Genomic DNA, 21452 nt, shown 5'->3' on the forward strand with positions numbered 1-21452 from the left:
GACAAATGTTAGTACAAGTTATAGAAATTTTATTAAAACCCCTCTTAATGTTTTCGTTTTAATAAAATTTGTAAAATTTTCAATCAAAAAATAAACTAGTAGCCCGCCATTGTTGATGTCAATAATTACACAATGCTCATGGGTGCTTAAGCCCATAAAATCAGTCGCACCCAAGCGCCAGCAGAGGGCGACAAAACTCCAAAAAACACAAGTAACAAGTTGGCACTGTGCTGTCATTTTAATCTGTTTGAGCGGGGCATGTGCGTTAATTGCGTCAAATATTTTAACGTGATTAATTTAAAAAATTAATTACCGCCCATTAACGTGATAATTTTGACAGCCCTAATAAAATTAGGAAGAAAAATAAGTGAAATAAAAATCACTTAGAAATAAACATATGGCGGAAAATACTCAGGTGACTTGAAGTTCCGCTGTGAGACCCGCAATTTGGCCAAATTTCAAAATTGTCCTATATGCATGTGTGATACATCATTGGAAAGCTTAAAATCTCAATTTTCTGGGGGAGGAAAATTTTTGAACAGAGCACGCGAGAGCATAATTAAAGACACCATGATTTTAACGAGATTTTCTCGCGCACTTACCTTGTTTCGATCTAAAAACTCCTTGTAGCATGTATCATCGAGTGTCAAGACACAGATGTGAATGGCCATGGATTTTATGGGTGAAACATGGTAATATAACAAGGGTCGCGATGCAGAAATCTCAGACATCAAGGAGTGGATGTTCTTTTTCATATATTTACCCTTTTAAATGTTTTTTTTGTTTTGTTTGTTTTTCTTTGTTTGGATCGATTATTTATAATCTAACATATCGGGGAAAATGCGACAGTAATAAAAAAAATAAAATTATGCCATAGTTATGAGGTAGATAGCGAGTGAATAATTTTTTTAAGTGTTTTTTTTTTTTTTTTTTAATGAAATATTAGACATCAATTAATGATTCTAACCTAAAATGACAGACATTTTGAATAAGAAATATAATTACTTACCTTCTTTTTATGGCTGGGTTGAAACAAAAGCGGTTGCGCGACTTCTGTAAACAGGGGTTTCCAGGGTAAAACAAACAAATTAAGAATAGTTCGGGGACTTAATGCGCCATGAATCTGCTATTGCAGCATATAGCCGTATTCTTCTATCAAACACAACAGTTCTTTTGGCTTAAAATACAGCAGTTTATTTTAAAGAGGGGTGCAAGAGAAGAAATTGCTTTTTCAGTCTTGTCTGTGTTTTCCCCCATATACATTAGATTAAAAAAAAAATAGTTTGAAATTTTAATAATAAATACCGTAATTTCCCGAATATGAGGCGCACCCGTGTATGATGCGCACCCCAAATTTACTTGTAAAATCTAGGGAAATTTATTGTACCCGTTTATAACGCCCACCCTAATTTTAGCACCAATAAATAGAAGAATACAAGAAAACAGAGCTTGTGTACAGATACACAAATGTCATTTTACTGACTGGTGAAACACAGCACAAGCATAGCACATTGGTAGTTCAAAACATGACCATAAACTGACAATATTTACGGTAATAATATGATTTGACAACTTCTCCAATTTACCAGAATCTAGGAGAAAACAAAACAGATGTGACTTTTCTTTTAAAGGCTGCTGTATAACTTGCTCGTTTCATCATGATGAATAAATGTTTCTTCCATGGATTGATACGGTAAAATGAAAGTGAGAACATAAGTCGGAAATCCGTGAGAGCTCATCGCTGTCGACACGACAGTAACAATAGGAACTATTGTTATTTGGGTTTGAGTTTCCCGAGGGACAGATATAGTTGACGGACACAGGAAGTCTCTGTGCTTACGTTTGGTATGGTCCGAGTTGCGGAGCTGCAATAAACGGTGACTCAAATGAGTTCAAGAAACTAAATTCTGTGCTTTATGAAGGTTGAAAAAAAGCAGAATTTAACACAGACGAAATCATTCGGCCGATTAGAGTGAAGTATTACCGAAACAAAATGGTGACGTCATGTACCGTAATGGTCGGCAACGGGTCGCCGCATACATTTCTTCAACACAACGTGGCCGTGTCAATAAAAAAAAAAATCGGTTTATACTGTATGTATATATATATATATATATATATTTATGTCTCCATCCATGTACCCGTTTATAATGCGCACCATGATTTTACAAGTTGATTTGGGGGGAAAAAAGTGCGCGTTATATTCAGGAAATTACGGTAAATAAATACTGTAATTTCTGGATTATAAACTGTTACTTTTTTCTTCAGTTTTGAAACCTGCGATTTATATATGGATTTTACAGGCCAGTGTGTGTATCTGTCGAGCAGGGGTGTCAAAAGTATCGAAATATCGAAACTGAAATGTTGTATCCTGATGTATTTCTTTGCAAAAGTATCGATACTCATTTATTTATTTGTTTTCTTTTTGTAAATTTTATTTCACTCTACTCTTGATAGTAATGGAGAATATTTTTTTTGCATTTTCCTTTTTAAATGGATCCACGGATAGAAAGATTTGTAGTTTTTAAAAGATTAACGTTATTATGAGTTAAACAATTTTGATATTGAAACCACTCTTGATGTTTTCGTTTTCATACAATTTGTAAAATTTGTTTAACTAGTAGATCGCCATTGTTGTTGACGTCGCAGTGTGATGATGTCACATGGTTACGCTGCCGGGTTTCCAGAGTATGACTCTAGCGGCATAAAGATGTCATCTTTCAATTTGAACATGAGAGGAACATTAATGAGCATGACAGTACTGTCGATATTTCACAAAACGAGCAGCAAAAGCAAAAATGAACAGGAAAGACGGGATGACACATGACGAGAGTTGGGGGAAAAAAACGGTGTTCTGCCAAGATGTGCTACACCGGGAAACGTCCTACAAGAGGTGAATTTGTGGAGTGGGAGGGTTGGCAGCAAATGATTCGCTGCCAACCCTCCCACTTCCAATGGATTGGACGTCTACCCATGGTAAAGTCGCTGATGAGAAGATGCATCTTTGCTAACAAATTTAATCTTTTATCTCATTGTCTACAGTTGACAGCGCTCGACGTCCAATCAATCCATTTGAAGGTTCCCTCTTTGTGTTTCTTCCAGGGTGTCAGTGTGCGACGAGGACAAGCTGACGCACAACGAGTTCATCGGGGAATCGCGGATAGCCCTCCGCCGCATCAAGCCCGACCAGACCAAACACTTCAACATTTGTTTGGAGCACCCACCTCCTGTGAGAAGACTATATACTCCCACTAGTGTCTGAAAAGACATGATTGAGTCTTGCCTTTTTTTGTTTTTCTATCTTTAGCTTCCTTCGCCGACAGCCATGAGCACAGCCCTCAGAGGCATCTCCTGCTACCTAAGAGAGGTGAGCTCGTCTTTTGTCTCTGTAACAGTTCGTTATGGACTATAGTCGGTATAACGTTTACATGCTAGCGATGATGGAGAAAGAAGTCCAATCCATTCGGATTGGGACGGTTGGCATCGATCGTTTGATTTTCAGTTGCTTTTGAACATTTGCACATATTTCTATTCATTTCAATATCAGTTTGTAAAAATGTATTTTTTGTTTATGTATTTATTACAACAGATATGTATTTTTTTAAATAATTTATTTTAATATTTATGCCAACATTTATTTGAACTAGGGCTGTAAGCAAGCAAAATTCTTGGCCGAAACAGGAAACCAACAATTAGAAACACTAGGCTGAAAAACCAAAAGGCCAAAAAATACACATGCGTATAACTCTTTATTTATGTATTAAAATGATTTTATTTCATTATTTTCCAATTAATGCCCATTGCCTTGGCATTGTTTCTACAACCCCGGAGGCTGGAGAAATTTAGTTTGAAAGGCGATTCTTAAACCCAATCGGAGGGTGGATTTTGTAGAAAGCCAACATGTTTGGAAAATACGAACAACATGCCCAAGGTTTGGAAAATACTTCCAAACCGCGCACATGTGGCTGTGAGCCAGTACTGTTAGCGAGATAGCGTTAGCAAGCGTGTGGCTTCTCGCCGTGTTTTGATGACGTCATCCCAAAAGGACTGGTTCTTCACACGATTCAGAGGTAAACTTTCATAACCAAAAACTGATAATACATTATTAGCTATTTTTGGTCACTTCTCTAGTATTTCTTGTTGTTAATTGGTCTTCTCCTCTTCTGTCTGTTACTTTCCTTTCTGTCCTCACAAAACCGTTTCTGTTCGTAGCTTTCTCCTAATAAATAATACATAATGAACAACCACTATGGGAGTATATAAAACTCCCATGTAGGCATGTGCCGGTATGAAACCAGTGATGAAGATGATGAAAAAAGTGAGACCGATCTTGATCCGGACTCATCAGATTACCGTACTGGGAGCAACATCATTCAACCGGGAGCAGCCGAAAGCCTTCCCCGTTGTTATGTGCGCAAATAGTTCAACAGTTCAATAGTTTAGTTATGTGTAAATAAATTGTTACTTTGCGATGAAAAGCTCTATTTGTCTTGTTGTTTGTTATTTTGTAGAACGGAAACATTATTCAGATGTTTGGGATGTCACATAAATGAAAAATAGCTGTGTTAAAGTCAAAGTTATGTTTGAAATGTATGCTTTGACAAAAAGCTCAGTTTGTTTTTTCATCAGAAATTGGAAAATTGCTCAAACTAAGCTATTTTCTAATGCTGATTTCTAAAGAATGGAAAAAGATATGAACTATTTTTTTTCTGCTGAAAGAAGAGAGTCTAATCATTCTTTTGGTGGGTTCCATGTTTATATAGCAATAGATCAGAATTTTCTGTTGGCCTTGCAAAATCAGTCAAAATCCAGTAAAACGGCCGGGAGCGAAGGGCCTTGCTCCGGTGAAAATGGCTGGGAGTGAATGAGTTAATAGACTCGTTAACAAGCTTACCTTTTAGTATTTGTTTTACGATCGCTAGACAGACGAAACACGCTGGAGTAAACTCTCATAGCTGGTGGGAAACGTTGATGACAGCGGTTACTTACCTCAAATTTTGTGTAAAGTTTTGAATGAGGTCACGCAAATGTGAAATCATGTTGGAAGTGTTGCCTGCCCGTCGGATGTCCTTTCCGCTCTAAGCTACTGCCGTCTTTCTTTTCGGTAGCCAGAATACTAATACAATACCATAGTAGCGACCGTCTTTTCATGAGGAGGGAAAAAGCTCAGGTGTAGTGTCACCGACAGACACAGGACAGAGCAACAATATGAGGGGGGAGGGTGGAACGCTACAGCTCCAAGCCATTTCTTGCTATTTTTTTATTTTTTGGGACATCAAAAATAGCTAATACCGTACGGAAAATTGACGGAAAATTTTAGTGATTTTGAAACCGGGATGTTTTCATATCACAGTAAACCTTGAAGCCGGTATCTTGCACATGCCTACTCCCATGTGATGCATTAAAACTGTTCAGACCATTAGGACACTCAGATACCTACAGTGGGGCAAATAAATATTTAGTCAACCACTAATTGTGCAAGTTCTCCCACTTGAATATATTAGAGAGGTCTGTAATTGTCAACATGGGTAAACCTCAACCATGAGAGACAGAATGTGGGGGAAAAAAAAAAAAAACAGAAAATCACATTGTTTGATTTTTAAAGAATTTACACCGCTATACGGCGCCCCTGCCTCTACATTCGAAGTTAATTCGTTACAGGACCTTGTTTGTAAGTCTAAATGGTCGTACGTCGAATAGGATTTTCCCATAAGAATACATTATACAGTGGTACCTCAACATATGAAATTAATTAGTTCCGGGACCTTGTTTGTAAGTCGAAATGGTTGTATGTCGAGCAGAATTTTCCCATAAGAATACATTATAATTCCATTAATTTGTTCCACAGCCCGAAAACCTACACTAAATCCTTAATACAGTGGGGCAAATAAATATTTAGTCAACCACTAATTGTGCAAGTTCTATCACTTGAAAATATTGGAGAGGCCTGTAATTGTCAACACGGGTAAACCTCAACCATGAGAGACAGAATGTGGGGGAAAAAAAAAAAAAAAAAACAGAAAATCACATTGTTTGATCTTTAAAGAATTTATTTGCAAATCATGGTGGAAAATAAGTATTTGGTCAATACCAAAAGTTCATCTCAATACTTTGTTATGTACCTTTTGTTGGCAATAACGGAGGCCAAACGTTTTCTGTAACTCTTCACAAGCTTTTTACACACTGTTGCTGGTAATTTGGCCCATTCCTCCATGCAGATCTCCTCTAGAGCAGTGGTTTTGGGGCTGTCGTTGGGCAACACGGACTTTCAACTCCCTCCACAGATTTTCTATGGGGTTGAGATCTGGAGACTGGCTAGGCCACTCCAGGACCTTGAAATGCTTCTTACGAAGCCACTCCTTAGTTGCCCTGGCTGTGTGTTTGGGATGTCATGCTGAAAGACCCAGCCACGTCTCATCTTCAATGCCCTTGCTGATGGAAGGAGATTTTCACTCAAAATCTCTCGATACATGGCCCCATTCATTCTTTCCTTTACACAGATCAGTCGTCCTGGTCCCTTTGCAGAAAAACAGCCCCAAAGCATAATGTTTCCACCCCCATGCTTCACAGTGGGTATGGTGTTCTTCGGATGCAATTTAGTATTCTTTCTCGTCCATACACGTGAACCTGTGTTTCTACCAAAAAGTTCTATTTTGGTTTCATTTGACCATAACACATTCTCTCAGTCCTCTTTTGGATCACCCAAATGCGAACAGCAGACGGGCCTGGACGGGTACTTTCTTCAGCAGGTCTGGCAGTGCAGGATTTGAGTCCCTGGCGGCGCATTGTGTTACTGATAATAGCCTTTGTTACTGTGGTCCCAGCTCTCTGTAGGTCATTCACTAGGTCCCCCAGTGTGGTTCTGGGATTTTTGCTCACCGTTCTTGTTATCATTTTGACGCCACGGGGTGAGATTTTGCATGGAGCCCCAGATCGAGGGAGATTATCAGTGGTCTTATATGTCTTCCATTTTCTAATAATTGCTCCCACAGTTGTTTTCTTTACACCAAGCGTTTTACCTATTGCAGATTCAGTCTTCCCAGCCTGGTGCAGGTCTACAATTTTGTCTCTGGTGTCCTTCGACAGCTCTTTGGTCTTGGCCATAGTGGAGTTTGGAGTGTGACTGACTGAGGTTGTGGACAGGTGTCTTTTATACCGATAATGAGTTAAAACAGATGCCATTAATACAGGTAACGAGTAGAGCCTTGTTAGACCTTGTTAGAAGAAGTTAGACCTCTTTGACAGCTCTTGCTTGTTTGTAGGTGATCAAATACTTATTTTCCACTCTAATTTGGAAATAAATTTTTCACAAATCAAAAAATGTGATTTTTTGTTTTTTTTTCACATTCTGTCTCTCATGGTTGAGGTTTGCCCATGATGACAATTACAGGCCTCTCTAATCTTCTCAAGTAGGAGAACTTGCACAATTGGTGGTTGACTAAATACTTATTTGCCCCCTGTATACTCCTTGTAAAAGCAATTGAATAGGTGAGATAAAAGGAGAAATAAAAACAAATTAATTGCATGTCTATTACCTTCAATGGCTTTGAAACAAAATAAATGAAGTTGTAGGGAGTTAACCAACAAAATGAATCCTGCGACCTGTTTGTTACAAACTTTGCATTTCCGAATCAATTGATTGTTCTGTGGTGTTCATCCCTTTCCTCCCCACAAATTAATAAATAAATCATTCCCGCATTTGCACGCGTGCCGCGTTACCATCGACGCCTACGTTCTCCCACCTCCCCCTACGAGTCATTTTCGATCGACCCGTGTCTTTTTATTAACAAATGATCATCCTTAACTGCCACGCGTTAGAAAAACGACCAAAATACAGGACGCAATTGCGACAATTAGCCAAGGGAGGATGAAAGCGAGGCGCACGGCATATTGATCACTTTACCGCGTGTGTCCTGCTCTCGCCTGCAGATAAGACTTAATGAGAGATGGAGCGATACGCCAGAGACTGGAAACGCGCCTTCTGCTTTTATGAGAAATCACAGTGACGGAACTCGCGTCGACGACACTAGCTAGCCGTAAATAACGTCGAAAGCCGGTTAGCGGGTGAGTCACGGCCTAGCGCTTCGCCCTTTTTCTTCCACTTGTCGCTTTGGATCTTCGACACCTCGCTCCTGTGTCTAAAGCTTGGATAACGCTTTTCGCTCATCCGTGTAAAATACAGACAATGAGGCGCTGTAACGTGGGCGCACGCTTCACTTCAGACTGTTTTCTGAACTGAACTGGTGGAAAATAGTGAAGCGCAACGCTGCCGGAATCGAGGACAATATTGTTGGTGTTTTCACGTTTTTGACAATTATTGAGCTTATTATCAGCGATTCGCCCTCTCCCAGTTTCCAACAGTTCTGGAATCCGCGGGACATGTTGGAATATAGAAAGTTTTTCAGTATTCCAGGTTGTCTGGCACAGTCCAGGACAGTTGGCATCCCTATGTCAGTGGCGCTGAAAGATGAGCATTCGCAGCCAGTCCTCCAAGTTCAAATAAATTCGGCGCCCAACGTTGTCAATGGCGGACAATGAACTAATTGTGGGTCACTTCCAGAGGCGATTACTCTAAGACTGCAAAATGTAAAAAAAATAGAGTCACCGAGAACCAAAAGTGGTATTTGCCATGTGGCAAAAAATTTTTTGGCATGTGGCAAAAATTTTTTGCCATGTGGCAAATTTTTTTGTGATGTGGAATTTTTTTTTTTGCCATGTGGAAAAATTTTTTTGCCATGTGGCAAAAATGTTTCGCCATGTGGCATTTTTATGCCATGTGGCAAAAATGGCATTTTTGCCATGTGGCAACAATTTTTTGCCATGTGGCAAAAAAAATTGCCATGTGGCAAAAATTTTTTGCCATATGGCATTTTTTTTTTGCCATGTGGCAAAAATGTGGAATTTTTTTTGCCATGTAACATTTTTTTGCCATGTGGCAAAAAAAATTTGCCATGTGGCAGTTTTTTTTTTTTTTGCCATGTGGCAAAATTTTTTTGCCATGTAGCATTTTTTGGCATGTGGCAAAAAATGTTTGCCATGTGGCAAAATTTTTTTGCCATGTGGCATTTTTTTTTGCCATGTGGCAAAAATGTGGCTTTTTTTTTTTGCAATGTGGCATTTTTTTTGCGATGTGGCAAAAAAAATTTGCCATGTGGCAAAAAAATTTTGCCATTTGGCACAAAAATTTTGAGGCTCAGCTCAGGTATTTTAATATTTTATGTTCCTTATCCGATTAATCGAACTAACTAGTTCATCGATTAATCAACTACTAAAATAATCGATAGCTGCAGCCCTAATCTTGTCCTATACATTTTTTTATCCGATTCATATAATTTACACATCAAAAAGTTCAGGAAATCAAAGCATGCAAAAGCTTTATACAATTTCTGCCAAGAATGTAATGTTAGGCCAAAATTTAAAACAAACAAACAAAAACATACTATATTTGATTGATATTTAAGGTATTTATTTGTCACTTCCTGAACATTTTAGAGCATTACAGGCTCACTTCTACTACAGTATATTTTGGGGAATACCGGGGTCACCTCCCCTCTATTTCGGGTCATTTCCTGTTGATTTTTTGGGATTTTCCGGGTCGCTTCCTGTTGGTATTTATTTCCCTATTGGAAACGAATAGGGCCAATAGAATTGTTTTTGTTTTTTGTTTTTTCATTTTGGTGCAACTTTACATTTTTGGCCCAAAATTGTATACATATTAAAATACGATAAATAATAACCGAATAAAAAAGAAATGAATTTTAAAAAATCATATTAACAGATCTAACTGTTCAAACGAAGCCATTTCGCGGTCAAAGAGTAAAGAGTAAAGTGCGTCAGGATGATTGATTTGAGGGAAGGGGGGTCTCTTTTGTTCCCAATATAAAAATCAGCAGTAAAAAAAAAAAAATAACAATGTGATGCCACTCCATCCTGCTTGCTTAGACAACCTGTTCCCTGCAGAGCTGCTGGATTTCAAATGTTGCTGTTCGTACGACAATTATTGAAATGCAATGAAAAGTTTTAATAACTTTATCCTGAAAACATAGCCAACTCTATTGATTGCATGGGTCATTGGTGATTCTCATGCGTGCATGTTGTTTTTTATTGGCATGCTAGCAACCCCATTGACTTGCGCTAGCTTAGCCACTCCAGAGACCTGAAACTAACAAATAACTAACAAACTGTTCAGAATTTGTTGAAACCAACACAATGACTCAAAGATTAAGCTTAATGTAAAAAATTCAGAACTTCTCCTTTAATAGGACATATTTTTTTGTCAAAAAAACCAAAAACAAAGTGCATTGGCTGTTTTGCACGTGAAAAAGTGCATGGGGGAAAAATACCATTATTATATTGTATAAGGGGAGCTTTGCTTCGTTAACCATCCCCACAACACACAAAATGAGTTGCCTCCATAGGTGTCAGCATTGGACAGTCCTTATCAGTATTTGTTTTATTGCCTTATGAAACTTTTCACACTAGGATGAATTTGTCCTTGTATATAGCGGCCGCCAATAAAACAGCCAAACACAGAGTTTAAACGGCGCACATGAAAAATGTTATTGCTGCAGCGCACACACACACAAACATACATCAATATGGCATTTGAGCCCGCCTCACCAAATCGATAGGTTTTTCTTCCGTCACGACATCAAAACTAATCGTTGAAGGTTTGAAGCCCCAACTTGTAAAAGGTATCAATGGGAGTTCTCGTCTCCAATCAATGGGCTTGTCTCTCCGAAGCAATCCTTGAAATTCTAAAAACACCGTTTTGACCTTTTTACCCCGACTCGTTCGTGCATCATCGTTCAAAATGAGATGTACTTTGTGCCAAAAGTTTGGAGATTGGATGAAAAGTGCAACAGATAAATAAAGTGTTGCCTTCAGGTGCGACTGTCATTTGTCGTTACTCAACAACATTATCAAAAAAACAACCCAGTATAAACTGTTTTATACATAAAGAAATTCCAATTAAAAGAATGACTTTTTTTTAAATACTAATAAAAATAATTGATCAAAATTGGTTAACTCATTGATGCCCGAATTCACGTTTAACTACCGTAATTTTCGCACTATAAGGCGCATGTGACTGTAAGCCGCCACCCACCAAATTTGACACGGAAACGGCATTTGTTCATAAATAAGCTGCATTGGACTATAAGCCGCAGCTGTCCTCACTATATTATGGGATATTTACACTAAAAGATATTATCCAGTAACACTTTATTTGACAGTGTTATCATACGACTGTCATAAGAACAAATGAACGACCAAGTTTTGAACCAATGAGCTGCAAAGCTTCTTTGCTTCAAGAATTGTCATTTGGCCATCACTGCTCCCTTCTGGGAGACAGTCAACCTCTGCTGTCAACGCTGTTGTCATTCAACATGCCTCCTAGCATGCATTTCAGCTCTACAAATGTAAATAACAATCAAAATTCATGTTCTGTGCTAATTATTTCTTCAGTTACTGTTCCAGTTGTTTCATTAATTGCAACCTATGGTATTTGGTATTATTTTATTTGACAGTGGCACAATGAGACTGTCATTAGACAATCATAATTATGACATGACACTGTCATGAGCATTAATGAATGCTTATAACAGATGTCATTTAGTGTCCATACGGCAAATTACCTCACTTTGGAATGGATGGGAAAGATTTAAAAAATTGAGTTAGTGACATAATTTGCCGAATGACACTTAATGAAGATTCAAGCTGGACATACAGTGGAGAGAACAACTGTATATGGAGTTAGTGACATAATTTGCTGGCTGACACTTAATGACATCTGTCATAAGCATTCAGTAATGCAGATGATAGTGTCATCTCATTGACATGATTGTCTTATGACAGTCTTATTGCAGTGCTGTTAAATAAAGTGTTACTTATTAATCCCCAAAAAAATCAACAAATAAGCCGCACTGTACTATAAACTGCAGGATTCAAAATTAAGGAAAAAAGTAGCGGCTTATACAGTAGTCCGAAAATTATGGTAATATATATTAATAAAAAGCATTGTGGAATACGTAAGTACATGAAATTGATCATAGTAAAATCTAACAAAATTTTGAAAAAAATTGAGAAACAATAATAAAAAGTAGAAAATCCAAAATAAAAAATAGAAGAAAACATAGAAAGTTAATTGAAAAGAATTGTGAGAAACTATTGGGGAAAAAATTATTCGATTTTTATTTGTCTTGCGGTCCAAAACTATTAAGCCCACAGCCTTCCTTCTCTGGCACTCTGACATCCTAGCTGACAGTTGGTGGGTTACATCCGGTATTAAGGAGCTTGAGAATATTTGACGTCAAATTTGTCCCGAAATATCAGCCCCAAATAGTGTGTCGTTTTCTGTGTATAAACCTTATTTTCTCCGGTATCGTAATTCTAAGAAATTTCTGATTTGCGTATTGAGCCACCATTTTTCAAATAAAGGTCATTTATGCTAAAAGATGATCATGACTTAAATAGTCTAATAAAAAAAAAAAAAAAAAAATTATTTATACTTATACAGTCCGTGACAAAAGTCTTGTCGCTTATCCATTTTGTAGAAACAATTGCTAATAACCTGACTTTTAATTATTTATTTGGTTTCAGAAATGGCTCATATGAAAGCTAACACCCTCCCAAATGAAGTTGAATGTACAAAAACATATATGTTTCACTGAAAAATAATTTATCATTTAATGAAGACATAAAGGTCAAATTTTGGCAAGACAAAAGTTTTGTCGCCTACAGAAAGTAGTGTGAAAATTGAGCAAAAATGTATTTCAAATACAAAAATATGTTACATAACATAAGCGAATTAATTAGTGGTGCGAATTAAGTGGTGGTGCTGTGAGATCCAAATTTGATCCAACAAACCTCACTGTTTTTTGGCAAAAGGTGGATTTTTCAGATGAATCTTCCATTGAATTACACCACAGTCGCCGCAAATATTGCAGGAGACCTACTGGAGCCCGCAAGGATCCAAGATTCACTCAGAACACAGTGAAGTTTGGTGGTGGCAAAATCATGGTCTGGGGTTACATCCAGTATGGGGGTGTGCAAGAAATCTGCAGGGTGGAAAGCAACATAAATAGTCTGAAATATCAACAAATCTTAGCTGCCTCTAACATTCCTAAACATAAAAAAGAACAAATTCTGTAGCAGGATGGTGCTCCATCGCACACTTCAATCAAGATCCTCCAGGACTGTCCAGCCCAGTCACCAGACATAAACATCATTGAGCATGTCTGGTGTAGGATGAAAGAGGAAGCATGGAAGACGAGAGTGTTGATGAACTAACTCTGAGAGGCATGCAAGACTGCTTTCTTTGATGGTCCTGATGACTTTATCAATAAAATGTATGAATCCTTACCGAACAACATGGATGCAATCCTTCAAACCCATGGAAGTCAAAAAAAATATTATATTTGGATCTCACAGCACCACTACTTAATTGGCTTATGTTATGTAACATATTTTTGTATTTGAAGTACATTTTTTGTTCAGTTTTCACACTGCTTTCTACAAAATGGATAAGCGACAAGACTTTTGTCAGGGACTGTATATAAATTGAACTTATCCGTGTGTGTGTGTGTGTGTAAGTGTTTGTTTCCTATGGACTCTGAAACAGCTGGGCGGATTTTGATGAAATTTTACACAATTGTACTTTATGTTTCTGGGAGTATTCTTAGGCTAGGTTCATACCGCAGGTCTTTATGCACAAATCCAATTTTTTGTCATATCCGTTTTTTGGCGTGCCGGTTCAGACTGCCTTTGTCCATTGAGACCGTTCAAGTATTACGCAAGTGCATTAATTCGCAGTCCGACACGCGCTGAGCAAGAAGACCCGCATGCGCAGAAGCATCAAAACAAAAAACTTCACATGCTGGCTGTCATCCGTCATTCCAGGGAGATCATATTTTGATTTCCAAAAAGAGGACACAAATACCAGACATAAATAATCCCCGTTTAGGCTTGTATTCAAAGTTTATATGGATCGATAGCATGCACGCACTGTCCATGCATGTCACACACACATACAGGCAATTAGCCCCGACTCTCGGCCGTGTAAGCAATCTTGAAATATTGCTCTTATAGAGCATTGAGAAACCGATCATTCTCATGAAAATGGTTTAAGGATAACTTGCGTGCCGTCTCTCTCGCTCTTTGATGAGGTAATTGCTGCATGAATTCCGATTTGGGAGACTTGATAGTTCAGACTGCTGTGACATTCTGGAAAAATGTGGCCCAGATCGGATTCAAACCACATACGAAAGTGACCCAGATCGGATTTGAAATGGTCCACTTCTGTGCGACTTGTCCTGTTCAGACCGTGAAGTTATTGCCTCACTTTAGTCGGAAAAGCACGAAAAAATCGGATTCGTGCATTAAGACCTGCAGTATGAACCTAGCTTTAGATGAGTTTGATAGGCCTCCATTTAGTGTGGAAAATGAATTTGAAATTTAAAAAATTAACATAAAAAATCCCTGATTGTGGAAGCGACAGCGCCATCTTCGGGCAAAAGACGCATCTCTTGCGATTGCAATGTCGCAGTAGAAGTAGAATTTCCCTAAATATCACTAAGAGGTTTTTTTTCCGGCTGGATAGTTAAACTGTAGAGACTAGAGATGTCCCGATCGATCGGGATGCGGGTCCGATCACGTCATTTTCAAAGTATCGGAATCGGCAAAAAAATATCGGACATGCCTTTTTTTAATATACATATTTTTTTAATTAAATCGTTATCTAATTGTATTTAACGTTACAGACATAATATGTTACACTCATCCAGAGTCTTTACTTTAGGCTTACGGTAGGGTTATCAAATTTATCCCGTTAACGGCAGTAATTAATTTTTTAAAAAATGTATCACGTTAAAATATTTAACGCAATTAACACATGCGCTGCACTCACGCATTGTCGCGTTCAATCTGTAATGGCGCTGTTTTATCTATAAATATAGAGAATACAAGGCAGTGTTTTATGAGTAGAGTGAATTTTGGCAGCCTTTGGAGCCTTTTTTTAATTGGCTAAAGCCTTACAATCCCTCTCCCTACAATTAGAAATATCGTAGGAAGCAATGTGGGGAAGAAAGGTAGTAATTGGTCTTTTTCTCAACACCCTGTGTTATTTCCCAACGCAGAGAAGATATATCAATTGGTACCACTACACACAGTCATGGTTGCACTTCACATCATGCATTTGGGCATGGCTACAGTATCATTTACTGAAAGCTCAACAAATACACTAGATGGCAATATTTAGTCACAATATACAAAGTCACATTTATCCTTTAAGAATTACAAGTCTTTCTATCCGTGAATCCCTCTCACAGAAAGAATGTTAATAATGTATTAGGATTTATTGTCATAATAAACAAATACAGTACTTATGTACTGTATATTGAATGTATATATTCGTCCGAGTTTTATTCATTTTTTTCTTAATGCATTGCCAAAATGTATATGATCGGGAAAAATTATCGAGAATGATTGGAATTGAATCGGGAGCAAAAAAAAGCAATTGGATCGGGAAATATCGGGATCGGCAGATACTCAAACTAAAACGATCGGGATCGGATCGGGAGCAAAAAAAACATGATCGGAACAACCCTAGTACAGACTGTTATCTAGTATGCGTTGCACCCGCAAGGGTTCATGGGTAGTTGTGGCAACCATGAGTGAGAGTGATGGTTGCCGTTGGTCCGTTCTGGTGTTTTCTAATCAATAAAGGCGCATAGAATTATTGTTATTTACGTGTTTATTTGTACTTTAATAAAGAATTTAAGTGTTACTAAATGTTTTGTGAGGAAATAAGTGTCAACAAAATATCATTGCTAAATTAGTAAAAAAACATTTTTTTAAGTCAACTGATCGTAAAAATAGTCGGCTGACTAATCGGGAGAAAATTAGTCATTTGGGACAGCCCTACTGGAACATATTTCCGCCACACTCACCGTTTTAACCCCTGACCCATTTTCATGCCTAAATTAGGGGGGAAATTGCTGCAAGTGAATCAATATATTGTATGTAGTGGCATTCTACGCTGAGGATAAAGACGATACAAAGATGGCGAGAGATTCTGATACATTTTGACTGGTGCAAAATAACGTTTATTCACAAATTATTTGAAAACATACCCGAAGGCATCAATGAATAGCAGTTTCGTTGCCCTTGACAGCAATAGACGTCCAATCCGAAGCTGTGAAGGAAATACCAGATCTGAATTCAAGTCGCTGCTGGAATTTTTTGATTACTTTGGCGCTCCCGCTGCTTGCGCCTTCTGTCGCTTGATGTGTGTGGTGGCTGTTCTCAGTGGGAGACGGAGCAGCAGAGAAGCCTGGAGGAGAGAGGCCGCCTGCTGCTGTGCCTGCAGTACGTCCCCCCGGCCGTCGCCCCTGATGACGAGGGAGCCAAAGAGAGGGCCAGAGGCGGATTGTGCGTGGGCGTCAAGCGCTGCGCCCACCTGGCAGCCATGGACGTCAACGGATTCTCCGACCCATACGTCAAAACGTAAGCGTGCGTTCGTCATGTTTTGGTCATAAATTTGTTGTTTTTTTCCCAGTACATCAAACTAAAAATGTTCCTTCAGTATTAAATACAGTGGTACCTCAACGTGATACGATCACTTCGACACACGATCTTTTCGACATCTGATGTTAAATTTGACTCGCCTTTTGTTTCTACATACTATTTGACATGCTCGAAATACGATGATTTGTGACGCCACAATTTCTTTTCCCGCAAGACGGACGCACAGAAGATTTTCTTGTGAGAGAAATCAACATGGGTTCCAAGAATGTTAGTCCAGGTGGTGAAAAAAAATGAAAAAGGTGATGCTTACCATTGGAATGAAGATGGGAATTATAGAAAAATATGAGCGTGGTGTGCGCATCCGTGAAATGGCTCAACAATACGGCCGTAAAATTTCTACGATCTCGGGGTTCCTCCTCTGGCCTCCGTTCACCGGTCTTAATAAGTTAAGGTGACAATTATTATTGTGGTTACATCGCCAAAAAATCGCCAGCTTTGTCAGGTTTTTAATCATTTATTTCAGAACTTGTGCAACACAACATGACTATTGTCCGCCGCAGCTGAACATGAAAAATGAAAATAAAAAGTCTTCTCTCACTCTGTCAGGTCAGCCACGCGGTGCGTTCAGGTACACCACGCAAACACATCCGCCCCATGAGAAACCGATTCGTTACATTTCTACAGGTATTATTATTATATAGCTAGATAGATTTTATTAACAGACTCAAGGTCCAACAACACAACACAGTAATCGATTAAAAAAAAAAAACGAATAACATAGAATGAAGAAATAGTAAAACAATAACACAGCACTGGGTCTCCTAGCGACCCACATTCAGAAGGCACGTATACCAGTGCCTCCAAAACCGTGACAAGTAGTGTGTACAGCAGTACAAAATGTTGGTCAGGTCCAACACAATCACACTTTTTGAACCATTCAGACGACTGATAAAATTAAACATGTATACCCTTAAAACACCCTTAAAATAAAAATAAAAATTACTGTTATTAAATTACTATTCCAATTTTTTATTCATAGTTTATTTGTTTTGCTCTGAGTAATTGCTATTTGCAATAGTAGTAGCTGCATTTTTTAAGGGTTTAGTGTAGGTTTTCGGGCTGTGGAACGATGTAATGGAATTACAGTGGTACCTCGACATACGATCGCTTCGACACACGATATTTTCGACATCCGACGTAAATTTTGACTCGCCATTTGTTTCTACATCTGACGGGATGTGCAAAATACGACGATTTGTGACAGCATCGCAGTTTCTTTGTTTTCCCGCAAGACGGACGCACGGCGGATTTTCTTGAGAGGAATCAAAATGGGTTCCAAGAATGTTAGTGCAGGTGGTGAAAAGAGGGAAAAGGTGACACTTACCATTGAAATGAAGATGGGAATGATAAAAAATGTGCGCATCCGTGAACAGGCTCGACAATACGGCCGTAGAATGTCTACGATCTCGACGGTCCTCCTCCGACCTCTGACGTTACAGTGGCTCAAATAAGTATTTAGTCAAACACCAATTGAGCAAGTACTCCTACTTAAAAAGTTTAGCGAGGTCTGTAATTGTCAACATGGGTAAACCTCAACCATGAGAGACAGAATGTGGGGGAAAAAAAACAGAAAATCACATTGTTTGATTTTTAAAGAATATGTTTCCAAATTTCCAAAAGAGAAAGTAAAATGAACCGCACACTCTTTCTCACCGTCACATCAGTCATACGGTGTGTTCAGGTACAGCAAAAAAACGTCCGCCACATTAGAACCAAATTCATTACATTATGACAGGAATTATTATTCCGATTTTCATTTATAAATTATTTGTTTTGCTATGCGTAATTGCCATTTGTAATAGTACCAGCAGTATTTGTTAAGGATTTAGTGTAGGTTTACGGGCTGTGGAACGAATTAATGGAATTATAATGTATTCTTATGGGAAAATTCTGCTTGACATACAACCATTTCGACTTACAATGTCCTAGAAGGAATTAATTTCTTATGTAGAGGTACTACTGTAAAATGTATTCTTATGGGAAAATCCTGCTCGACATACGGCCATTTAGACTTACAAACAAGGTCCTGGACATATGCGGATTTTAAGGGGTGGGGGGTAGCGGCGCCAGCCCCCCCCCCAGTGGTCTAAAAGTGTCATTGCATATAATTGACTTTCCTATATATACAGTATATAAAGGTTGTAAAGCAATCAAACTACTACAAAAATGAATGAAATGAACAAAAAATATATTTTTATAATGGGTCAAAATTGTTTTTCGAACAGATCATGTGACTAGCACCTTAGACGGTCATTTGCTTTGGATATAATTTAAAAAATATCTATATATATTAGGGGAGGGAAATTTTATTTTTCAAATGATTTTTTTCTTTGATTGAAAATATTGTTTTGATTGAAGCAACTTTTTGGGGGATTGAATGATTTAGACACAAATGTCCTACCCATAATATGGCCCAAACACAAAAAGGATTGCTTCAATCAATGAAAACTTTCAATGAAAAATTAAGTGTTCAAATGCCAAATTTTTGAGTCTCAAATATTTTTTCGCATTCATAAACTTTTTCTATGACTGAAATTCTTCTTTTCTTTGATTGAAGTGATTTCGCTTTTTGAAAATATATATTTTTTTATGAAGCAACTTCTTTTTTGATTGAAGAAAAAAGACAAAAATGTCCTTGTCAAAATGTGGCCCAAACACAAATCAACATTACTTCAAAAAAGTTGCTTCAATCAAAAAAAAAAAAAAAAACAAACAAAAAAAAAAAACAGTCAATCAAAGAAAACTAGCTTTCACGTGCATTTTTTTGAGTTTTTTTTTTTTTTCAAATTTATTTTTGCATTCAAACACATTTTTTGGGGGGGGATTGAAGCGACTTTTTTGGGGGGCTTAAAAATAAATATTTTGATTGAAGCAACTCTTTTTGGATTGAATAATAAAGACACAAATCTACCTCCATATGACTCCACCCAGGGGCCTAAGCTGATTTTCAGGGGCGGCCAGGGTGGCCGAAAAGTGTCATTGCATGTAATTGACTTTCCTATACAATATATGATTTTAAAATTAAGAATTTTCCGGTAAAATATTGTCTATAAAAGTTGTAAAGCAATAAAACAAAAAAAGACTGAATGAAATGGACAAAAAAAGATATTTTTATATTGGGTCAAAATTATTTTACGAACAGATTATGTGACTAGGACCTTAGACGGTCATCTGTATGCTTAGCTAAAACCACCCGAGGACCGAAAAGGCAGGATGGCTAGGCTGTACGTAATTTTTTTTAAACCTAAGCTTTCAAAAGTGACAACAACTACTGAGCAAGAAGCAAAGATTCAAAATGTGACCATGAAACGCTAGAGACCACCATCAAAATGGTGAGCAGAGTTTTAATTTGCCCCACTAAAGACGCTAATTGTACAACAGAGCCACCACCTGTGTCTTGCCAATGTAGTTACCCCCGTCAAAAATTGTGTGCCGCGGGAGCGCGCTCACACACATTAGGTATGAGGGTTGTCGACTTAAACAATTAATTGAAGCCAGAAAAGAACCACAGTTATATATTTTGGACATCGACGTTTACTAAACTGGAAAAACTCCATACAGGACTTGAATTACAGTAAGAACAGTTCTACGTCATCCTACAAGTAAAACAATGAAACATTGCCTTTTTTAATGTTCGGTACGTATGTTACGTTATACGACAGAAAAAAAAGGTTTTTTTTGATGGATGTGCCATGTTTTAAAACCTCGTAGATAACTACATCACCAAAACACGGAAATCAAGTAAATCAGAGCAGTGCAGTGGCTCCACCCAAACTGGGGTAGCTACATTGGCACGACACCGGTGGGCGTACCATATTAAATGGATGACGATCTTGGCAAAAAGTATAGCCTAAGCAGCCTGATTTTAGAATTCCCCTCAAGAATGATGGGAAACAAAAAAAATGCTCATTTTAAACTTATTATTATAAATATTCTTGAAAGTTAATTTTATTGCCGACACTGCGTTTCGGGGTCATCAACATATTGTGCCCACCCTGCCCCAAAAGTCAGACTCCGCCTGTGCCCAGGGGGATACAATTTTTGCCAGGGGTAACTACATTGGCACGACACCGGCGGGCGCATCATATTCAATGGATGACGATCTTGGCGAAAAGTATTGCCTAAGCAGCCTGATTTAAAATTAGAATGATGGAAAACAAAAAACGGTCATTGTCAACTTATTATTATAAATATTCTTGATAGTTTTATAGCTGACACTGCGTTTCGGGGTCATCAACATGTTGTGCCCCCCCTGCCCCATAAGTCAAACTCCGCCTATGGTCCTGGAACGAATTAACTTCGTATGTAGAGGTACCTCTGTACATTGAAAAAGGTTAAATGGAAGAACTGGAAAATCCTTTCCTTTTTTTTGGTGATTTTTAAAAGAAGATTTACCATTAAATAAATGAAATGCGGCCTTCCCACTTCAAATGCATTGGACGTCTACTCTTGATGAACTCATTTCAAGATTAAAAAAGCATCACATGATTAGAATTCCATTTCATCTTCATCAACGGCACTGAAATAAGTAAATGATAGGACATTAATGGTCTTCAACTGTACATACGGCTAAAGGCGAAGTCATCCGTCAAGGTAACGGCGAGGGACGATCGCCGCTACCCCCGCGTGTGGCATCCATTCGTCAAGATAACGACGCTAACGTCGCTCATCAAAAAGGGGTGACGCGCCCTCCCGGTCGGGGTCGATCCGCGAGACCGCGGCGGGGTTGTTAGTGTCACAACAGTCCCCCGTCGTTTCATTACTCAGCGGCGCAAGCCAAGCAATACCGCGCGTGTCAGCGAGGTCAGCGAGGATCTGCCGCTTGACTGATGCACTATGACAGGAAGGAGACAAATGAGCGCCCAAAT

The 21452-nt window shown here is 38.3% G+C and overlaps 1 protein-coding gene across 4 annotated transcripts in view; it reads left to right on the plus strand.

The window, feature by feature from the left end:
- The window catches only part of doc2a (double C2-like domains, alpha), an 82923-nt gene that overhangs the window by 46197 nt on the left and 15274 nt on the right, over nt 1–21452 (plus strand). For all 4 annotated transcript variants that reach the window (XM_057826966.1, XM_057826967.1, XM_057826965.1 and 1 more), the window contains exons 6-8: nt 3103–3229; nt 3308–3367; nt 16307–16503. In XM_057826966.1, the coding sequence (XP_057682949.1) occupies nt 3103–3229; nt 3308–3367; nt 16307–16503 (384 nt within the window). The remainder of the gene's footprint in view (nt 1–3102; nt 3230–3307; nt 3368–16306; nt 16504–21452) is intronic.

This window comes from Corythoichthys intestinalis, chromosome 21 (genome assembly GCF_030265065.1).
Source record: "Corythoichthys intestinalis isolate RoL2023-P3 chromosome 21, ASM3026506v1, whole genome shotgun sequence".
In the NCBI taxonomy this organism is placed as follows: Eukaryota; Metazoa; Chordata; class Actinopteri; order Syngnathiformes; family Syngnathidae; genus Corythoichthys; species Corythoichthys intestinalis.